Source organism: Vigna umbellata, chromosome 5 (assembly GCF_029865625.1).
Source record: "Vigna umbellata cultivar VRB3 chromosome 5, Vumbellata_1.0, whole genome shotgun sequence".
In the NCBI taxonomy this organism is placed as follows: Eukaryota; Viridiplantae; Streptophyta; class Magnoliopsida; order Fabales; family Fabaceae; genus Vigna; species Vigna umbellata.
The window spans coordinates 10,881,071-10,903,920 of record NC_142169.1 but is presented as its reverse complement, the minus strand read 5'-3'; the positions used below and the strand labels follow the sequence as shown (position 1 = coordinate 10,903,920).

General features: G+C 34.2%; 2 protein-coding genes across 4 annotated transcripts; both read right to left on the bottom strand.

Moving 5' to 3' along the window:
- Nucleotides 1-8,527: 8,527 nt before the first annotated feature.
- ELP6 (elongator protein 6) lies at nt 8,528-14,788 on the bottom strand. The gene is made up of 5 exons (XM_047300830.2): nt 14,078-14,788; nt 13,116-13,188; nt 10,558-10,754; nt 10,333-10,479; nt 8,528-8,852 (listed from the first exon to the last, which is right to left on the bottom strand). Exons 1-5 carry the CDS (start codon nt 14,315-14,317, stop codon nt 8,727-8,729), a joined length of 783 nt encoding a protein of 260 aa, XP_047156786.1. The 5' UTR covers nt 14,318-14,788; the 3' UTR covers nt 8,528-8,726.
- A 3,382-nt stretch (nt 14,789-18,170) lies between these two features.
- On the bottom strand, nt 18,171-22,557 carry LOC124827710 (Cox19 family protein (CHCH motif)). 3 transcript variants are annotated; one of them, XM_088115004.1, is made up of 4 exons: nt 22,326-22,557; nt 21,423-21,499; nt 21,220-21,307; nt 18,930-21,131 (listed from the first exon to the last, which is right to left on the bottom strand). In XM_088115004.1, exons 1-3 carry the CDS (start codon nt 22,414-22,416, stop codon nt 21,248-21,250), a joined length of 228 nt encoding a protein of 75 aa, XP_087971130.1. In that variant the 5' UTR covers nt 22,417-22,557; the 3' UTR covers nt 18,930-21,131; nt 21,220-21,247. The 3 variants fall into 3 exon arrangements, with proteins under 3 accessions (XP_047156784.1, XP_087971130.1, XP_047156785.1); XM_047300828.2 differs by lacking the exons at nt 18,930-21,131; nt 21,220-21,307 and adding an exon at nt 18,171-18,513 and having other exon boundaries at nt 22,326-22,497; XM_047300829.2 differs by lacking the exon at nt 21,220-21,307 and having other exon boundaries at nt 22,326-22,544.
- Between the last annotated feature and the right edge of the window lie 293 nt (nt 22,558-22,850).

The window sequence follows — 22,850 nt, the reverse complement described above, 5'->3', positions numbered from 1 at the left end:
CAGAACATAGGACAAGTTATGACAAACAAGATGTAGACTTTGTAATTTTTTTAGGGACAAAAATACTCTTTAGCCAAAGACAGTGTTTCAGTTTTTATTTACAATTTTTAAGTTGAATCTCTAGACTTTAGAAAATATTTGATTCTATACTTAATTTTCCAATATGGTATTTTATCTTTTTTATACATTAATTAACTAAATCATTCATGATGAAATTAAATAGAAATGTTTAGTTGTTTTAAGGTCAAATACTGGATTAAGAAAAGAGAATAAGGTTATGTAGCGTTAAATATTAATAGAGCATCATATATATCAACGAAATAATATGGTATTGGTATATTTGTCACCGAGCAAGTCTTTTTCTCCTCGTCTCTGTTTTCTTGTCCGCAAATTTTACGTCGTGAATCCCACGTTCTTTTCTCTTTTTGTCTTTCAAACCCTTTTTGGTACTCATAATTTTTAGTTTAAACAAATGTATAATTATGAAAAAAATATATATTTCCTGGTTTTCTTTTTTCAATATAAGTTGAGAAGTAGATTTATAATAAAATAATGGTCTTTTCCAAGATATTTCAACGTCTTTTTCTATTCTTTTTAAACCCTTAAAGGAAGATAAGGATTATTGTGATTTGTTTGAAAAATATTTAAGTTATGTTTCTCTTATAGATTACTTATAATACTTTAAAAACACATTTTTTTGAAAAATACAAAATTCAGTGAAAGTTTTCGAATTTATTTGATGTATAGTGTGATATCTAAACCAAGCAGTTGTCAGCCACAGTCGATCGACCGATTGCTCTATCCACTATAGAAACGACTCACCATCTTCCAATTATACCGAACGCTCGTCAACTATCCTATAGTTGAAAGCAAGAAAAACGTTCGACAAAAGTCAAGCGACATTATGATACTCAGAATCAGCCAGAATCAGCGAACGCTCAACTACGTTAAACGGGGTTGACAGACGCTCAATTACGTTAAACGAGGTTGGGCCAATTAGCCCAAAAACTTAAATAATTGGACCAATAATCCAGTTAAAGAAAGTAGTCAAAAAATATCTAACCGTAATAACGCAGGTTACGGAGCCAACTAACCGAATCTCAAGACTAACGTGGATTACGGACAAGTACCGGATTTACCAACTAACCAGATTTTAAGGTAATCAGTTTATTTTACTTTTTAGGTTAAATACAAGAGAACCTAAAAAAAGGTAGGTTTTGCTCTAAGATTAAAGAGATCACTTTGTCAGAAATTCACTGATTGAGAGAATTAAAGTTTCACTACTCATATCTGACTTTAGCATTGGAGTATCTTCGCAAGTACCCCCACTCTCATTGAAGGAAGGACAACGGTCCCAGATGTACAAGAGTAATAAAGCATCATCAACAAGGTTTATATCTCGGCCCCAAAAAATTATACTGAAACATTTGATATATAAGTGATAATCAAGTTTTTATTTATATAAAAAAACACAAAAGTTGAAATTTTTTAGTTTTTAAACAAATTCATAATATTGGAAGCGTCACGGTTTTATTTTTAGATAATAGAAGAAGAAAAAAAAGTATTTCAAATGTACTTTACATCAATTTTTAAAAGATGTGAACCATTGAGTATGGTAAAAATATATTAGATAAACAAATAAAAGTATAATTAGGTTAAGCCTAGTAATAAATAATTCATTAAATAATGTTTTAACTAATTTTTTTAATTAAATTATAAAAGATTTGATGCTAAAAAGTGCATCAATGGTCACCAGTTAAGATTATGGTGTCAATTGATATGCATTCAATTCATTATGTTATTAGACTACTTTGTTACAAATGATCAACATGAAAGATAAATTTTAAATTAGGATATTAATTTTTAGGCTTAATAACCTCTTTTGTTCCCAATTGTGCTCGGTTTTGTCAATTTGGTCACTGATTTTAAGAAAGTGTCTACTTGATCCTGACTTAGTAAATTTTGTGTTAACGTTATTCCTTCCGTTAAAAAACACTAACGGTGTTAATGAATTGATGATATGGCAGTATAAATTGGTAACGTGTCAATGAGAGGTTGAGGTGGATTTTACAGATTGGATTTTACAGTTTAAATTTGGCTGCCACGTCATCACCATCTTCAGAAATCCTAACTTCCATCAAGCACCAAACCTTAGCTGTCGAACCATCCACAATCTCCGCCGTCAATAGCTACGACGCTGCTAACATCATGCGTTGTTGCCACCATGAAATATCTTCATTAGACCACCACCAGCGCTACAAAGCCGCCACAAGGCACCATTCATCACGAGCTCATGCAAGCTATCGCGACCACCATCTCACACCCCATCAAACCCGTAAGCTCCGCCACCAATTTTCACCATCACCAAACCTGCATACCAGAAATCACCACACCAAGCAAAACCCTAAATCGCCATGCCGCCGCTATCGCAGAGCGAACCTCTCCCTGCAAGATCGCGAACCCAAGTGCGACCTCACCACCGCCACTGCCTCGTGCCATCACCATCGCTACCGCGCTGCAAAGCCCACTTCAGGCTGTTGCCGTCGTAAGAATCGCGCCACTCAACGCGAGAACCTATAACCACCACACCTTCATCACCTTCTCCAAGCCCAAACCTGCAAACCACAAAATCAGAAAAAAAAAGCCTCGTCCTACGAGATCTGAGTTCGCATCTTCGCACCTCCATCCACTTGAATTCACCACCTGCAAAAAGGAAAAGACCTCAAATTCGCCAAACACCATCGCGTTACCAGTAGCCACCGCAGATGGGAAGGCCGAAACCTAATTCTCGCGAGTTAACGGCGCAGAAGCACTCTTCCCCAATCTGAAACCCTAATTTTTGGGTGGGGAAGGGCTGTCACATGGTAAGCCTTCATTTCTGTTCTGCGCGAATTGGGAGTTCGAAAATTGGGAATTTTTCTGGGTCTTAATCGTGAGGAAGAAGATGATGTTGTTGTTGGTGATTTGGGTTGCGCGAGATTGATGATGGAGGGTAGGTTCGAACTTGGTTGTGCGATTTCCGGCATAATGGTGACGACGCGGCATGGTGGTGACAACGCGACATGGTTCATGGTGGTGGATGGGTTTCACGGTGTGGGTGGTTGCGGCATTGATGGTGAAAGACGATGTGGTGGTTGCAGGTTCTTTGCGGCATTGACGGTGTGGTGGCGGCATAGTTGGATAGGCTTTGGACTTCACTGTTGCAGCGAGGCAAGGTGGTGGTGGCAGATAGGGTTTGGTTGACGGTGGGGAAATTAGGGTTTTTGCTGTTTGGGAAGGCAAAACTGACGTGGCAGGAGGGAATAGGTGGCCCAGAGATTAAAAAAAATTGAAAAGAAACTACCATATCATCAGACTATTAACTCCATTTATTTCTTTTTAACGGAAGAGACAAAGTTGACACAAAATTTCCCAAGTTAGAACCAAGTAGACACTTTTTAAAATCCAAGGATCAAATTGACAAAACCGAGTACAACTGGGGACAAAAGAGGCTATTAAACCTAATTTTTAATTTCAATGCTTTTAGGGGCTAACTAAATGGTGAACATGTACATTGAAAAATTTGAAAGACTATAGGCCAAAATACTTATATTGTGAGTTATTGAAAATGCCAAGAACTAGACATCGTTTTAGTGATCGAAAGAAACTAATATAAAAAGTAAAGTGTTTTTCATATATCTTAACCTTGTTGTTAAAAAAATTTTAAACTTGATTTAATACTTAAACATTTCAAATATATCATCTTATTAAAAGGCTTTTAAACTCATTTTTATACTTAAACATCCTTTTAAAAATTCAAATTGTTTTAGTTATATAATTCAACGCCCTTTCTTGTATGTTTTTCCTTAAGAGTATTACACAATTGAACTTCATTGATTGAGAAAGACAAATTACTAACAAATGTATCACTTAATATTGATTTCCTTTTTATATGTAATTATACATAATGACTATCTAATAAAATGAAAACACATTTATGGACAAAATAAATCACTTTATAGATTTGTTGGAACCAATATTACCATATTGTGCAACTTCTAATGTTTGAAATCATTCACAATAATTCACTTTTATTTGTAACTTTTAAGGAAACCATACACTTGAAACATACACTCAAAACATATTTACTTATTACCATAGTGTTGCCAAAATGGGTTATAACCCGTGAGGCAACCCGACCCACCACTAGTTTGAGACAGGTTGGGTTGAAAAAACTATAATTTTTTTTATGCGGGTTAGTTTTCAACCCGGTTCACTTAGAACCCGCTCACCAACCCATTTTTTTATTATATTATAGATGAGATAAAAAAAAACATGTTTCAAGAGAAAAAAATATTATAGATTTATCTATTCAAGACTCTAATATTATAGATAGACAAGTGATACAAAAATTATCAATATTAAAAACTTATTTGTTCGCCTTTTGTGCTTGCTTTTGGATTACGCTTGGATTGTATGATTTTTTTTATTTTGAATTGTCTTTGGAGTTTAACATCATTTTAGAGTGAAATTTATTTATATCTGAATTAAAAAAATTATATATTTTTTTATTTTAAAAGAAACTTATAATTAAATGAGTCACTAAACCAACCCGTTTAATCCACGAATCCGAAGTGGGTCGGGTCGAGTTCGAATTTTTTCATTGCTAATAAATGAGCCAGATTAAATTGACTCACTGAATTACCAACGCGTGGTGGACCAGACTGGATCGACCCGGGTCATCATTATTATAAAATATCTTATGTTCTGTACAATTAACTAATTCTACACCGAACTAATATTTTACGGCAAAAAAATATGTAATTCAAGCTATTAAGGAAGCATTGTTAATTAATTACTACCATCATCATTATTATAACCGTCATATATTCTTAATTTTGTAGACTTAATTTCAGGATTGAACAAAAATAATTTAATTATACTACTCTAATAGTTAACTGTACTATTTTATAATTAAAAAAACTAATTTATTTTTACTAAAAACTAATTATTCTATTTTTTAATTTAGTTTAAAAAAACCAAATCTATTATATTTTGAGTATAGTTAACCGGTGAAAACTGTTTCTAAATTTCTTCCGTCCCTTTCACTTGATTTTTCATTTCGAGTTTGTCCCAAAGAATAGCTCCAACGAAATCTCTACGTAGGCTCAATCATCTTTTGCTTGCAAACTGACTAGCAGTCGATTTCGATCAGGAAGCGTCCTGCATGGTGTACCAGCGTGGCGTTGAGCGTAGCAATGAAGTTGCTTGCTGCTTGTAATCCCAACGTTTGTGTAAGAGAAATACAAAGTTCCACTTAATTTGGATATTCTCATAAAGAAAGCATGTAAAAGTATTAAAAATTGTACAGAAAAAGATACATACGCATCAATAATTCGAGTACCATGTACTTAAGAATACAAAGGAGTCTTTAAAAATAGGTTTAAATCCTCCCTTGGTCCTCATTTTTGTATGAAAATCTCAGTTTGGTCATCATTTTTTCATCTGTCTCAATTGGGTCATATTTTTTGTAAAAATGAACACATTTTATCCTAACCGTTAAATTGTAACAAACGGCGTTAAATTAAAGACACGTGGTGCAGAGAGAATGTGTTGACGTTTGTTCCTAGTTTACGTGGAGTGTTTTAATTAAGTAAACAATGGTGATTTGAAAGGCCACGTGGTGATGTTTTGACTAGAACCAGATCTTCTCCTCCCTCCCCCTCTGCTTCCTTCCCCATTATTGCTCCATCGGCGCCACCCACCATCTACAACACAATCACAGACCAAAAAAATGACATTCTTCTCGATTCAGTTGCAGATACACATCCCGAAACCCCTGCAGCAGTTAATAAAGAAAGCATACACATAAGAAAAATCACCCAAACAAAAAAAAAACTCCACCATTTACAATAGAACAACTGAAACTCTCAACCATTTCGAAATTCCACACAATCCATCTGCAAAACACGTAGCATAATGCATCCGCACACCCAACCCAACCGAAACACGAAAATCCCCCAATTCAAAAACAAAGCTCACAGTTTAGCACACCAAAAACGAGAATTGGAAACTCGCAACCAATCAAAATTCGCAAGGCAGTGAACTCGTTGTTCGAAACCAATTCAAATTGACAATCAGCGAGAAAAGGAACCCTAATTGGAAGTGTGCAGAACTCCATTAGAGAAGGCAAAGGGGGGGGGGGGGGTTTCATCCTAATTATTCAATTAGGATTTCAAATTTAATTAATAAAGTTAATACCTAAAAGAAACCTTATCCCAGATCAATTTCCTTTCCCAGATCAATTAAAAAGATAGCGTATTCATGGCTACCTTAACAATAATCCTACGTTGAAATCCCCATTTTGGGGCTGTCCCTTAATTGGGAGATGGGGCTTTCTCGGATGCTCACCTGATTCATTTTGGAGGAGGAGCTTGATTCTGATAATGCGTAGATACCAGCCATTGCTTTCCACCGATGCAAACAGGTTTTTCACTCACAAGATGCAGTCTCTGGTCTTCCAGAAAGGGAAAAAATCTCTGACGCTCAAGAAAGGAGATACAAAATCTAAGCCCTAGTAAATTATTTCTCACGCCGCCACGAGCTACCGTAAATGCCATTTGGTTGCGCCATCGCGAGCACTTTCCTTGCCCCAGATAAAAGATCAAAACGAAGAAGAAGAGAACGACCAAAGGTTGCCATGTCATAATCTCTCAAATTAAATAAAAATTCCACGTAATAAAATATTTTGACATCAGCGTATTAATTATGTAACACGTCAGCACCAACTAACGCCGTTTGTTACAATTTAACGGTTAGGGTAAAATGTGTTCATTTTTACAAAAAATATGACCCAATTGAGACAGATGAAAAAATGATGACCAAACTGAGATTTTCATACAAAAATGAGGACAAGGAAGGGTTTAAACCTTAAAAATATAATCTTGCAAGACATGGTAAACCTAACGCTCTCTGCATTTGCTTTCAATGACCATGAAAAATGAAAATTGTAAGAAAGAAAAGGATGCAACCATTTTATAATCACAGATGAAGAGAAAGACATGAAAAGTAACCAACGTGATTAATTGTCATTAATGTTTTCTTATATTTATATTAGATAATCAATTGTATCACACCACAACCAATTATGTTTATGTTACATAATCAAACATGTTTTAGACATGTTATTAAGATTTACATTTTGTATTATTAAATTAAAAAATATTAAAAATAATAAATAAAATAAATTTATTTCACTTTCTACTAATTTTCATTGCGTCGTTACATGCACCTAAACCAAATATAGTATAAATTTTATTTAATACATTTTACCAACTTGATTCTTTGATACCATAAAAAAGCCTATCTATCTAAATGTAGTTAATATGATATTTTTTTACTCGTGAGACCAAGTTGACACAAGAGAGAAAAATCTAATTCATCAATCCATTAATTAGAGTGTACTTTTTCGGTGATCTTATACCCAACGTTGATTTTTCTTTAGCATGTTGATATAATTGATTTTATTACTATAAAAAAATAAGATACTAGAAAAAATAATATTAAATAAATTTTAGATCAATAAATGTTAAATTCAAGCCTAGACTATACTTTATTTCAGTGAAACAATACTTTGTTAAGATGAACTATACATGGTATTTTGTCGAGATCATCAAGATGACTTCACAGAATATATCGAAATGATCTTCAAAAGATATTCCTGTAATATCTTTGTCGTGTAATATCTCTAAACATGTCTGCTTGTTACTTCTGTTCTAACATGTACCTTTTCATCTACTTAATTTTCTTCTCTTTCTGCCTCTTCATGTTAGTCTATCAACCTTTGTTTCTATACCATACAAAGCAAATGCTACACCCTATACCTGACATGTAAAATTCTTATGTTAGTCTCTCATCTAATAACTTCACCGGCTATATCTATCATGCATATGTTTCCCAATTACCAAATCCGCACTACAATATCCGAAGTGATATAAAGATGCTACTAAATTAACGGATCTGTTGTTACATCTCATGTTTAGAACATTCCAAAATAAACTCATTACTTTCCTAAATAATTATTCTGAAATTAAGTACGTTATGTTACAAGATACCTATTTTAAACAAACATACGCCTTTTATATGAACTTCTTCATAAGTAATATGTTATCTTTATACTTCAAAATACGTATTCTAAAATGTACACCCGTACCTTTTGAGGGCTTTGAATTAGTTATTTCGAAACACAAACATTATTATGTATTGACAATTATGTATACTTTTAGGCTTTAAAAAAAGAAAAAAAGGGTGCAAGAGGAAATATAAAAGGCGTAGGAAGTTCATCTGTATTTTGATGTGAAGCAAATTGAAAAGCTTTTAATAAAATGATTCAACTCATGCTCTCCACATTTCCCTTCATAATAAATTTAACTGAATCTTTTTCGCGTATCTAATGAAAGCAGGAGAGAAGTTAATCTTCGTCTTAAAACTATGCAAATAATTAATATTATTTTTATTTAAATCTAAACTTGTGCATCCATTTTGAATGTATGGCTAAAATTTACTGCTCCAAGGCTTTCATTACTCATAATACACGATCAAGTGAAAAAAATCTTTGACACCAATCAGTGATGCACAAATAAAACCAATAACTCTAAGTGTGTCAATCACCAATTCAAGTATAATCGCATTGGATTCTATCATCTCACAATCGATTAAGTATTGTACCTATCAAGAATCATTGATCATCATTGGATTTTTGTACCAGGATAAAAGCACTCGATGCCATTTTCCTTGATCTTGAAGTGAAAATTGTAACTCTTAATGGCTGTAATTCCATGCTGATGTTGTGTTTCCTTATTTAACACCATCAACTACATATAAAACGAACAATAAACAAAATCAACCACGGTGGATATATGATTTAATCAGAAGTTACAGATAAGTTTTTATATTAAATCATCATCTAAGAGAAATCCAAAGGAATCAACGCAAACAGTAGCATGATCTATTAGCAGTTGCAGTGTCACTTATACAACAAAATTCAACAAAGGGGAGATAAACAATAATGGTAGTTATCTCTTTTACATTTAATCAATAAAGATCAGAATGCCTTATTTGAAACTTTGGAGGTACTAAAATGAGAAGCTGGGGAAAATGAATTGTGGGTCAAAACATGATATAGAAGAAAATGTCATTGCGTTTATGGGTCTGCAGATCAACTCTGTAACAAGTGCTCTGCTATATTTTAAGATGAACCTGAAATAGAATAAATTTAAGCTAGGCCTAGCGACAAAACATAAAAATAAGACCTTTTTCTTTGACTGAAATACGAAAAGCAACTGTAATGGTTGAAAAGGAGGTGGAACCAAAAGGAGAGGCTGAGTGCAGGAAAAGCACACTTGTGAAGTGAGCCAGCTCAAAATTACGTGGATTTCAGTGTTGACAAAGAGTACAAATTCTGTTAGAGGAAAGAGAAAGAGTGAGGAAAAAGAAACTTGACCCATCTCTCTGAGAAATTCTCTCTGTGACTTTCTATTATGGTTGTTTAATTGCTTTCATTGTATCCTGACCATCCATGGTAGCAGGGAAAGAAAAAATAGAATCTGCCATCAATAAACTTTTCTCTGATATTCCATATTACTCTGTTTATTAACTGTTCTGATACTTTTGTCATAACAGCAACCCTTGGAGCTCCCTCGTATATGGACTGTGACGATTAATCAGAAAGAATAGAAAAGAGAAATCAAATTCAATAAGCAGACTACTTATACCCTGGTGAATTTTTAACACAATACTGCTTTTGGTCGAATTCAGATTCAATTCTTTAACTTAAGAATTGAGAAACTTGAAAAACGTAATTAATAGGTCTATATGAAAAGTTAAGTCATTTGATTTCTACCCAAACACCATAAAGAATTAGAGTAAAATAAGTTCATCATATACACTTGAAAAGACACCACATGGAGAAAGGGAGTTTAAATATGAGGACTTCTGAGCAGACATTACAAAACGATAAAACTTAAGATAAGGTTTCTTAGTAAAGATCAAACTGAAAACCTTGTAGCAATCCATGTTTTGAAAGCCAAAGCTATCCTATTCTATATTCCATTTCAATAGAAAGGCAGCAGTGGCAGGGTATACTTAATCAAGAAAGTGAAAAAATATAAAATAACAATTCTGTCATAAACTTAGATTACAATGGACAGGAAAACCTATAAGGTGTCGGTGTCAACTCCAAAGGAAGTTAAACGGGTTATTCTCAATAAGATTAAGATCTAGAAAAACTTGGGTCTGTATAAACAGTTTCAGTATGAATTTATTATACTGCAGTGCAGAGTGATACAAGTCTACCTGACCATGCACATCTTTTGCTAAACCAGTGGCCAATGGTTCAGCCTTGACCAAAATGTCAGCACGGTACTCCATCTCTAAGATAACAGCAGTCCTGTCTCCATTCAAATAAATATCTTTATGATCAAGTGCAATCAATGCACAACCCTGTCACACAAACACAGAAATGAAGAACTAAAAACATAGGAATAAGTTTCAAACAAAGAAAAGGTAGTATTATCTTACATATTCTGATGTTAACGTATGGCAATAATGCAGCAAGTTTAAAACATCATCTGAAGAACCATTAGCAGCAACTTCAAGAAAAGATATATCATCTATAATGATAGAGATGGATTTCTTGTCTTGATGTAACACAGTGATCACTCTTTCAATTTGCTCAAACACAGAAGCAAGCCCATCATGATTGGGTTTTCCTTCCCCTAGGCATCAAAAAAATTTGTTACTCAGGGATGTATATAATCCAACAGACTCTACATTTCTAAATTTCATTAATGTTCCTAAAGCTATGTTTGAATTGATAGATACGTAAGGAGTAGACAGAACCACACAAGGGTCGACATGGAATGGAACTAATTGTTTTTTCTTATAATTATTAACTTCTTAATCTCATCAGATGAATGGCGTTCACGCAAACTTCACACCTCGCATTATGATCAGTTGCTAATTCAGAATTATGGGATGTAAATGCTTAAATGGAATAGAACTTTCAACACTGCACCAAAATAATGATTTTCACTTGCCATTCTATTGACCCTTAACTACTCTGAGATATTTATCAATACCATGGTCTCTAAAACTTCGTACAATAATAGAACTGGAAAAATCTTCAGGTATAACATTTTGCTAAATTTTTCCTCTCCTACAATGTTAACCACAGAACTTTTGCTATCAGCAAATAAACCATTAGAAAGAATAGGTCTAGAAGATATCACACCAGTCATTAGATTCCTGTCATGCCTATAGCATGATATCTTTGGATATGTTGTCACCAACTTCCATATATCCCTCCCTATCACTATCATTTCTAGGCAGCAACCACCCAATTTCCATCAGTGGATGTTCTCTTTCCTTGATCTAAGGAGAGAATGGATCATCTTGAAATATATAGTCAAGATTAATTAGATTAAAATTAGTGTTATTTCTTCTTCTGGACATCTTTTATGACTCATTCTTAGCTTCATATAATAAATTGTGAAAACAATCTTTTGCTACTTTTTAATAGCTTGGAAAGTAGACTTTAAACCTAACTCAATCTCACAAAATTGACATAAAAGATGAGGTTTAATCCTACTTATATATTATAATTTGATCATATCTCTATGAAAAATGTGGTATTCAACAAATTCCCACCACCAAGGGCTGAACATCTCAAACATGAGAATAGAGATTTATGGATGGATGGATGGTCCAATAACACCACGATAGTAGATGATATAATGACCCAGTATACATTGCTAATATATGTTCTAATCCCATCTTAGAAAGTGGACTTTAAGCTTAACTAAACTTAACAAAACTAGCTCATAAGTCAATATGGGATATTTAACAATCTAACATAATAGTTGACTTGCTAATACATGTTCTAATCCCATCTTAGAAAGTGGACTTTAACTAAACTTAACAAAACCAACTCAAAAGTCAATATGGGATATCTAACAATCTAACATAATAGTTGACTTTATTTACTTTAATCGGATGAATAAAGTATAAACACTCTAATTTCTTTGACAGTTTCAGGCTGAAATTGTTGAATAAAGGATTTTATTAAACTATTGAAGTTTAGAAACACATGAACCAAATTTCAAGTGTCTTCATATGTAAAACACATTGTTGGCTTCTCATCGCTGTTGACTAACCAAAACACTTTCATATAAGCTCAAATACTTTTCGTATATCATTAATTAACACAACAAATCTTTTGTGCTTCAAACACTGGGCTGCTGATTCATTTTTCTCCATCTAAAATTTAGATCTTTAAATTCTTTAATGTTGAATATGTTTCTCAAACCTTGCTTTTGATTCACTACTACTGAAAGCTACAAAACCTGCATTGTGAATCAGGGGACCCAAACACGGATAAATTCTCAACCTCAAATATATGTCATGAGATTTACAGTCCATACGTGACTTATAAAGGAAAGTTTTCACTATCTTCAGTTACCTGCATATCCTCCCAAACAAGGATATGAACGAGCTACACACAAGTAGACCACTAAAAAATTCCACTTCTTTTTCATCAATTGTTTACTAACTAATTTGACTACCTATAGCCACCTAAACTTCATGCTCCTCTGTTTCTTTTAGTGGAAGTATATTGAGTATCTAAAAGTAAAAATTTGTATTGCTACTACTGACGTCAAAAAGCATCAATAGATTTTAAGAAAATTGTCCAGTTACTGAAGAACATCAAGAATTTCACAATGTGTCTCTGGTTCATACTTTCCATACAACAATCACATATTAATACCGAATTACTCCTTAACTCTCCATTTAAACTTATTTATTCATTCTTGTGCATTTCTTCTATATACATCGCCTAGACATAATTGTAACTCCGTCACCTACTTTAACCATTATAACAATGAAATCAAGTAATCAAGGAGAGTTAGGGAAAGACTCATGAATGACAAACTCATGTAGTTTCTGATCTAAACTTTAAACACAGTACACCAGTAACAATTAAAGACAAACTATTGGAACAAATTCATTCTTGCATCAGTAATCTTTTTCAAACAAACAATGAGAAAAAAGAGCTAAATACCAATAACAAAGTTTCTCACCTGGACACTGAAACATAAGCATAGGAAGGAAAAAGAATCTGCCATTATCTCTTTGAGCAGTTAAGTTGCAACCCTATCACATCACAAGTACCCGTGAACATTGGTAAATTCAACCAAGTAAACAACGACATCGTAACAGAGTACAAGAAAACGATATTGACAAACAACATTTTTACCATGGTATTAGTAAGGATCGTTCATCACTGGAAGCAATGATTCAGAAACTTTAGGGCACAGAAGGTGAGTGTTCCTCTCCCAACATGATTTACTTCATACCTAAAGTGGCATAATCAGGATTCAAAACCTGGACCACTTGATTGAGGGACACAATTTACTACCGCTGTGGTCAACCAATGCTGGTTGACAAACAATTGACTAGCATGTTATGAAACCAAACTACGACGAAAACAAAAGAGCAAACGATCAATTTAGTTTGCGAAATATCACGCGCTATACCAAATTGATTGTTTACTCAAGAAAAAAAGTCCAATACCCAAATTGGTCCTTAGTCTTAGTTCCTACCAGGGAGAAACTTCAAAATAAATCCTCATGCTATCAGTCTATAACTGTAGTCCCTAAAATTATGTTAAAGTATTATTCACAGTACGTTTTTCATTTTTAGATTAAACTAAGTGACAAATTGCACTTTCACAAACCTTTCTTTCAATTTATAGTTCTCAGGGCATGGTCTATACCTTCAAGGACCAGTTTCTAGTATCCACCAAAAATAAAGATAGACAGACTGGCACTGTCATAGTGCCTCCGGCACTACAGTCGTTGAAAATACAATTAGCTAATAACAGAATCAAATGCATCCAATGTGAAATTGAATATTTAGCCACCTTATCAATAGCAAAAGCAATTTCACCACCAAATCAACAGTAAGAAACGTACATAAATACAGGATTACAGTACCCATGAAAAAAAGAGAGCATATATGTATAGAGAGAGAAGGGAAATACGAGCTTTCGGAGGACGCGATCGTAGTGGGAGAAAGGATGAGAAAAAGCGAGGAAGAGAACGGCGGAAGAAGGGTGAGAAGAGAAGGAGCGTTTGAGGATGTGGTGAAGAACGAAAGCGGCGCTTGTGTCAACACAGTCCTCCACAAGCACGAAGCGACCACACAGAGGCCATGGCTTCGCGTCGTCATTAATGTGAAGCCCCAGCGATTCGTCCAGAAGGTTCCAATTTTTCTGCTCCATCTTCTGCTTCTTCTGCTTTCCGGTCACCGTTTATGAAACTTCCAATCCGACTGCGTCCGGCATGACCCGAATAATCAACGGTTTTTTTCTTCTAGTTTTCTCGGCCCAAAAACCCGAACCATTACTTAGGACTTTTGCGTCCTGCACCACCTTAATTGCAACCAGCAACCCCGTAGCAAAATTAAAAAGACAAAAATGCCTTTCAGTTCGTTTTTACCACCTGACCTATTCTTCCCCATTCTCCTTCACTGCGGCTGCCGTAAACCATGTGCCGCTGTAAACAGTGTGTTGCATCTCCGCAGTCGATCTGTCGTTGCCATAATACCCCCGGTCGTCGATGGCAATCCGCTCAACTTCCCTTGCTCCCGGCTAACGCCCATGTGGGTGAACCTGACGCGGTACCGCGGTAAGATTTCCGGAGTGGTTATTCCGAAAAGTGTCGAAGTAGTCATTGCAGAGTACTACTTTCACTGCTGCGAATCTCGTATTCGAATTTAAAACCCATGCTTCGGAAATTTCATTCACTATCGTGTCGGACTCATTGAAACAAAAGAAAACTCCATTTATTTATTCATACTATCTTAATTTATCAATCCAAAATTATTTTAATTTAAGTTTAATATCTATTTTAATTTCTATATTTATCATTTTTTTTCTCGAATTCTTTTGCAGTTAAAGTAGTTCTTTTTTAAATAAAATTAAAAAAATTATTCAATTTGATATTTTTGCTAATGCATCTAAATTGCTAAATTGCTAAGCGCGTGGAATTCATTCAAGAAAAACAAAATGAGCTATCACTTAATAGAGCTAAACTCACACAAGAAAAACAAAATGAGCTATCACGTAATAGACCTAAGCTCATAGTGACTGACTAATGATTTAGTGGGATGGTGGTTGGCTTCTGGTCTGAATTGGGTTGTGAATGAGGAGAAGATGGTTGGCGCAAGAATCTAAACTGTGTTTTGGGTTTTCTGAATGTTTGTGGTCTGATTGTCGTGAAGTCAGTGGTGGAGGCATGAAAGTTCGATGATGGATTGTGGTTGATTCTGATTTCGATAGGTTTTGTGATTTAATGGAAAGCGATTTGAGAGTTTCACTCGTTGTACATGATTTTGAGTCATAAATGGAGGTTGAACGAGTTTAATGATGGTGTGATTTGAGATTTTGCAGGTTTTCATGGAAGAGACGCGATTTTGCGAATTGAGGGTTAATCGCGAATTGGGTTTTTGCAATTTGTGTTGATGATGGTGCAATAGGAAGATGATGAAGGCTACACAACCTACTGCGATGAAGGATCTCAGTTTCGATTTAAGGGTTGAATGCGATCTACGTGAGTTAGGGTTCTAGTTCGAAAAGGTTAGTGATTGTTAAGCGAACTAGGGTTGATCTTCGAAGGAGATTTGGGAATTTTGGGTTTCCTACAAGTTCAATGGTGTTGTGATTTTTGGGGTTTCACTTTAGAGGTTCTCGCGAAGATGAAGTTCTTTGGTTCGCGATGAAAAAGATCAAGATGGTGAGATGTTGATTATGGTTCACATGGTGATGGTTGTGCGAGGATGGAGATGCAAGTACGGCGTTTGCTAATGGCGAAACTCACGATGGTCCAATGACATGAAAAAGATGGTGGCCTGAGTGTGGTGCACATTTGAGGAAGATGGTGATGACATAACGAGATGATGATGTGAGCCCGCCACTGTGAGCTCTATTGCGTGACAGCTCATTTCGTTTTTCTTACGCGGACTCTATGTCATTAGAAATTTAGACGCAGTCAACAAAAAAGACTAAATTGAACAAATTTTACAAAAAAAAAAACTTTGAACGCCGAAAATTCTCGAGAATCACTTTGAACATAAAAAAAAATCAATGATTACTTTAAAAAAAATAATAAATATAGGGACCAAAATAGGTATTAAGTCTTAAAGTGGCACTTAACGCAACTAGCTTGGCACTCAACGCAAGCGCTACTAGAAAAGTGGCGCTCAACACATTTAATCTGGTGCTCAGTGATGACTTGCTCGCCCAGCGAGCTACTCTCTTCGCCCAGTGAGAGCACAAACAAAGAGTTTCCTCGACCCAGCAAGAGAGCTCGTCCAACCTCTAAACCTCATTACCAGGAGTGGTGCGAATACTCAAGAGAAATCTAGGCGCGATATTCTAGTACTAGGAGTGGTGCAAATACTCAAGGTAATTCTACGCGTGATAGTCTAGTATTAAGAATGGTGCGAATACTCAAGGAAAATCTAGGTGCAGTAGTCTAGTATTAGGAGTGGTGCGAATACTCAAAGGAAATATAGGCACGATAGTCTAATACTCAAGAGAAATCTAAGCACGGTAATCTAGTACAAAAATTGGTGCGAATACCCAAGGAAAATCTAGGGGCGATAATCTAGTACCAAGAGTGGTGTGAATACTCAAACCAGGAGTAGTGTGAATACTCAAACCAAAAGTAATAAAAATACTTAATTGTAATCTTGTGAAGATTATAATAAAACCCTCTAAGTAGGTCATTTAGAGTGAACGAATATAAAAATAATTTTGCATTTATCTTTTCTCTTACCTAACATTTGTCGAGAGAATTGTCAGTTTTTTTACGCCTATTTAAAGGGCTTATTCACTTTTACAGTGATGCATCTTGCGTTCGTGGTGGCGGCATTGCAAAGATAATGAGCGAAGGAGCTTTAACGGGAGCATCAACGTTTTCAGGAGAAAGGATTGATAGTCCCTGTGAATGGAGGTCTGCAGCGAACTCCTCAACCTTTCCAGCATTACTATGGCGTCCCTCATCTTCTCTGTTGTGGGGAGAAATGTATGGGAAGAAGAAGAAATGTGAAGAAAAACAGGAAAGATGATGCCCTAATGTGACAAGTGTGGGAAACGCTACGACAGAGGCGCTGCCTGCCACCATGGAAAAAAGATGTTTGGAGTATTTTAAAAAATACTTCCGAAATAGGAAAGTATTTTCAATTCACACTTGTTTGAAAAAGATAAATTGTAATCCAAAATTTGAAAGAACGAGGGTTTCAAAAAATATTTTCGAATCTAAAAATATCTTATGAAACATTTTTTTATTTATTTCAAATTACGTGTCTGAGAGAACATTTTTTACCTTCCCAAAGATCCAACCGAAAAGTATTAAAAATAAAGACGTCTAAAAATTGTTATTATATTTTTAATGAAAGATAGTGTGTAAAAAATATTATTATATTTTTAATGAAAGATAGTTTGGAAAGAACAACTTTTTACGGAGGTGCAGGAAGAAAAACCTCAGATTACATATTCAGGATAACAAATTAGAGGGTAAGGAGTGTTCCGAATGCACAATTCAAACAAATGTCAGACACATTCCGAAATATAATCAAATATATTTCAGAATAATAGTAAAAGATATTATGGAATACATATTTCAAAATTACGTAATGCAACCGTCATTTACATAATTTGAAAAAAAAAACATTTTAGAACGTGTAAGTCAAAATAATATTTTTATTAATTTAGATATATTTAAAAAGGACAAAATTGGAAGTATTATAAACATGGAGAAGCAACCAGAAAAATGTGTGCTGAAAAAGCATGCTTCAGTAGCTTTAGGTATCAAAAATTGAGTCAATCTATGTTTCTCCATGTAAGGTGATGCTTTAAGATGATGCATTGTTCTCTAAAGAAACGTTCATTCTAGCTATTGCTGAATTCTAATATTGTTTCCGCCATGTGCTAGACTCAAGAATATCCACAATTTCATAGAGCACAGATGTTACTTAGTCACTTGCGTTTTTTATTGCTACCATGTTTTTGCCATAGTCCATTATTCGCTTGCTGCTAGCTAACTGCCATTAATAACATTGGTGCTCACCGATTAACTTAAATTTTCTTGCTAGAATTTAACAGACGTTAACACACTTCTATGCATTTTGCTCTAGTGGCCCTGTGAGACAACCGCAGTAAAAAAAAGAAAAGAAAAAGGAACCTAACTAAGAATTGAGACAAAAAGGGCATAGTGTAGAATACCATTGTACACATTTATTGGAACATCATCTCGCAGCAGTTTCAGAAAGTTTCATAACCTCAGTGCTATAATAGGTGAACCAGTGGCCTGGTGAAGTCTTGATTTTGTTTTCTATGATACAATCAGTAAAATCCCAGCCAGGGTTTCATGAGAAGAGGGACCGATTTTTATTTCGTTCCAATCGTGCTTCCCTCTGTTAAACAAGGTGAAGGAACTGGTCAAAACATTTTAAGCAGCATTATCAAGCAATGGGTAATACAATGAAAATTAATTTTAGAAACAATATTAGATCTGAGTTAGTCGGCGCATTTATGTCAAAGAAAACAGAGGAAGACTTGGCCATAGTTCCAATGTATTCATGGATATATGTGCAGTTAATACGATTATATCTCAACAAATGCAACAGTGCCAAGCTAAACTAGTACTGCAACGAAATTCATTGTATCCTTAAGAGAGATATTACGACCATTTAATTTATGCGATGCCTTGAGTTAAACATTTATTTTTATATCTCGTGTAACCAAATGGAAACATGCAGGCAAACTGAAATTCATAATAAGAATAAAACAACCAACAAACCCTTTCTCACACTAGGTGGAATTGGCTAAATAGACCAACTGATACCACTATATTCTATCATAAAACATGTTTAGAATGAGAACACAATACAGGAGATAATGATAAAGAATCCAAAATGACAGTAATATGGTTTCTTAACTAATAATACTCAGTAAGAGACTGTGGATAGGAGTGATCATTGATTGGATCCAAGTTCAGGAAAATCTTGAACACAAACTGATAAAATTGATCGGTTGAAGTTATGGCTATTCAGATAGATGTTAACCTGACCCCATAAGAATCAATTTGGGTTCTCGCTGGAGTAAATATTTAAAAATAAATAAAACAGAAAACTGGAAAAAATAACCCACAAAGAATAGGAAAAAAAAATCTGACAATTATAAAGTTGAAAGAAAACTGATATCTTATATCAAAAGTTGGATCTTGAAAAGAATAGAGAAATAAAGTTGAAGATTAAAGATAATTACATATATCAAGTGCTTTTGGTAGGTTGGTTGGGTACAAAATTTCCAAATACAACCGGTTACTTCTACTTCATACATTTTGAAATTCATTCAACCTATTAACCCAACTTAACTAAATTTTAGCCCGGGTAACGTTGGTCAGGTGACCTCATGATCATTCCTAGTTAGAATATCCTTCAGTTATCTCACCTATCAGAGAAGGCTGTCGTGATTGGCACAGACCTACGTTTTCTAAGGTGTGAGAACAAATGAAAACCAATAAAATTTACGCATGACAAAACTTGTTGACTGCTGGCAGTGTCCAGTAATAGACCTTCATAAACTGAATATTATTTAAAATGAAGAAACTGGTATCAGTTATGGATAATGACATCAACTTGAATAGAATCGACTCTGAAAAGAATATTTTGACAATGAAATTGCAGCAATAAAAAAAATTCCCTGAAAGATGAGTACTGAGTACTGTTTGCAGAAGAAGAAGAGATGCAATGGTTCCCAAGGAAGATATATCAAGCTCTAACTCCATTTTAAAATTCAGGGGCAAACCAGGAGGGGGATTTGAGTAGGGGAATTAACAGTGTTAAACAATAAAGATAAAGATGAACATTGAGCTGCAGCCGTGTGTTTCTATAACAGCACAAATTTATAAGTTAGTTTATTCCTCCAACAATTTCAACACCTATCCATACAAGACTAACTCATTTTTATTTTATTCTATACCCCATTTTATTATTTTCTGGATTTTACAGCCTCAACTCCCACATGTAGAGAAGCTGTTAATAGGATTTGAGCATCTGACCACTAGGCCACAAAAGGAACTTAAATATTGCTCTAACACTCGCCCATTTTTGGTGAATCAAATGGTACATTTTTAACCCTACGCCCTGTTCAGTATTATTTTAAAATGCCCAAACTTAAAAAAACCTTGTATTCCATCAGTTCGGAGCTGCCTATTTAAGTTGACGAACAGTCACAAAGGTAGCAATGGATCGTATTTACACCAGTGTTTATTGCACTATTTGTTCAATGGATTGTAAGATGCAATTAGAAGTACTTATAAAACCATAATTCAAGCCCTACATGACACGTGTTTTAAAAGAGGCATAAACTTAAGAGGTAAGTTTCGTACTCATTTTTATCAAAATCATGTTTGCTGCAGATTACCAAACCCCATAAGATTTAGTTTAGAAGAAGCAAAACCTTAATAATTTCCCTGCTAATTGTGATAGAAATCATGTTTATTACGGATTACCTATCGTCATAGAGAATTACACCCTAAAGTAACATATTTAGCCACCAATGCATTATTTTAATACACCAAGTTCCCTAAAATACCTTGTTACAATCTATTCCCACTAAAGATTAATCATAGTAACCAGCCCCAATTTACATATTTCCATGTTATAACTGATTTCAACAATCACATTAAAACAATGAATCAGTGAAAACAATAATGACCCAACCCAACCAAATAACAAATATTACATCATAAAATTTTGCAAAGCTAGATGAGGTTATTATGATTCAAATAATAAGAGATTTGGTAAAAAACTATAACATGTGATTTAAAATCACAAGCATTGAATAACATGATGTTTTGAAAACCTCTTTTTGTATTATATATATGTCATGCCATTAGTTTCATAATTTGATCTGACAAGGCTCCGCTGCTAATTGCCCATTTGATGTAAAGATTGACTGATTGAACTTTACGTAACTAGCTAAGTCACCATGAAAACTAATTTTCTTCCCCGTGTTTCTGAGGAACCTACAAATATTTATGCCCCAGTAAACATTCTGAAGGTAGTGTGGAGAAAGAGAGAACATGGACAAAGGAAGGAGAAATTATGCTTAACGGCTGAACAATTCTGTGCTGACAGAAAACTAAATATGCTCAGCCAACATGACAGATTCCTTGTTTTGTATACCAGCATCCCATTTCAGCTGAGATACACAATTCATTTGAATCACTTAATCCTCCTAGGATCCATGTAAACACTTTCAAAATATTGAAAAATGTAAAACAATACAAAAAACAAGATGCTATAACTTCTGTTACCTCTTTTTTCTTGCACTCCTTGTAAAGATCAAAATGTTCTTGACATTTACTCTTATCAGAATTAAATTTTTCTAAACCTGGAAATGTTTAAAAAGAGTGTAAGATACACTGATAATTGGCTGAATAGCTCAAGGTCGATATGATCCCATAAAGGAAATGTGCAACATTCAAAATAATCACATAACTATGAACTGTCACTCCTTAGGTATACCATCAACAGTTGCCCTGGTCCAACAATTACTCAACATTTATGCTTAATTCAATCATCAATCAGAAGAAGGCACTCACTACAATAAAGAGTATGATATGAAAGTTCGACAACACAACCTAATACATTAGGAAGGCCCAAAATCTTATTCTCGAATAATGTTATAAAAGAACAAAAACCAATATAGCTAAGCAAATAAATTTTATAATCTGCGGTATGGTCATACAAAATATTTAGCATAGAAAAAATGAAGCCTATTACACAGAGAAATAGTTCAGAGGATCATAAATTATGTTGATGGAGATCAAGTTATTTTCAACAATATTTAATTTTCCATTTCATCCACCATGTCAACTAAACTGAATGTTCTTACCCAGGTTCCTTCAATTTTCTTTTACATCTTTTTCCTTCTTTCATTCTTGAAAAGATAACTACTTGATTTCCACTTGACTGAATCCACTAATTCCCAATCGAAATCACCAAAACCGTGATACCTAAATTATTTTAAAAATACATATATATCTGAGGTACGGAAATTACGCACTTATATCCAAAAGATAAGACATTCTACGGCCATTTCAAATTCAATTAGAACATCAATCATCAGAAACCGTAGCCTGATCAATTTGAAAAGTAAAAGTGAAAAAGAAAAAAAAATGTAAAGGATGAAGGAGGAGAGCAACAAGAGTACTGACATTTGAGAGAAGCGGTGTATTGCGGAAAACACTGAGAATCGGCGATTCTAGCAGCACTGGGATACGGAGGTGTTGAACCTTTTGACGCCATCGCCGTTGGGGCAAACTAACTGGAGTAACAGAGGTTCTGCAAATTTTAATATAGTATAATATTTTCGCTAAAATCAACAAAGATATTTTAAATTTTTTTAATATAGATATGATTCAAAATAAAACATATCAAATATAATTATAAAAAATAAATCTATCAAGTATATAGTTTATTGGGACTGCGATCTGTAACGGTAAAATCCATCGGTTACATGATTTTGGTCTGGTGTTTATTTTTGTTGTTTATATTTATTTTACTTTTTATATATATCTTATCAAGTATATGATTGATTAATAAAAGAAAGGTACTTAGCAAGTAAAATTTTATCTTCTTTTTTTCAAAACATATTTATTTGGATAAAGAGGGACTTCATTATCCATTTTGTGTTTTAGTATCATAAAAAAATATTATAATTTTAATACATAAATTAATTT

Bases quoted from the DNA above. Each gene is read 5' to 3' on its own strand.
- ELP6 (XM_047300830.2), bottom strand. From the start codon at position 14,317: ATGGAGCAGAAAAATTGGAACCTTCTGGACGAATCGCTGGGGCTTCAC. The intron at 13,189-14,077 runs GTATTTCCCTTC...GTGATGTGATAG, and splicing joins ATCGCGTCCTCCGAAAGCTC to GGTTGCAACTTAACTGCTCA. The intron at 10,755-13,115 runs GTGAGAAACTTT...TTTGATGCCTAG, and splicing joins GCTTATGTTTCAGTGTCCAG to GGGAAGGAAAACCCAATCAT.
- LOC124827710 (XM_088115004.1), bottom strand. From the start codon at position 22,416: ATGGCGTCAAAAGGTTCAACACCTCCGTATCCCAGTGCTGCTAGAATC. The intron at 21,500-22,325 runs GTCAGTACTCTT...AAACATTTCCAG, and splicing joins ATACACCGCTTCTCTCAAAT to GTTTAGAAAAATTTAATTCT. The intron at 21,308-21,422 runs GTAACAGAAGTT...TGTGTATCTCAG, and splicing joins AGGAGTGCAAGAAAAAAGAG to CTGAAATGGGATGCTGGTAT.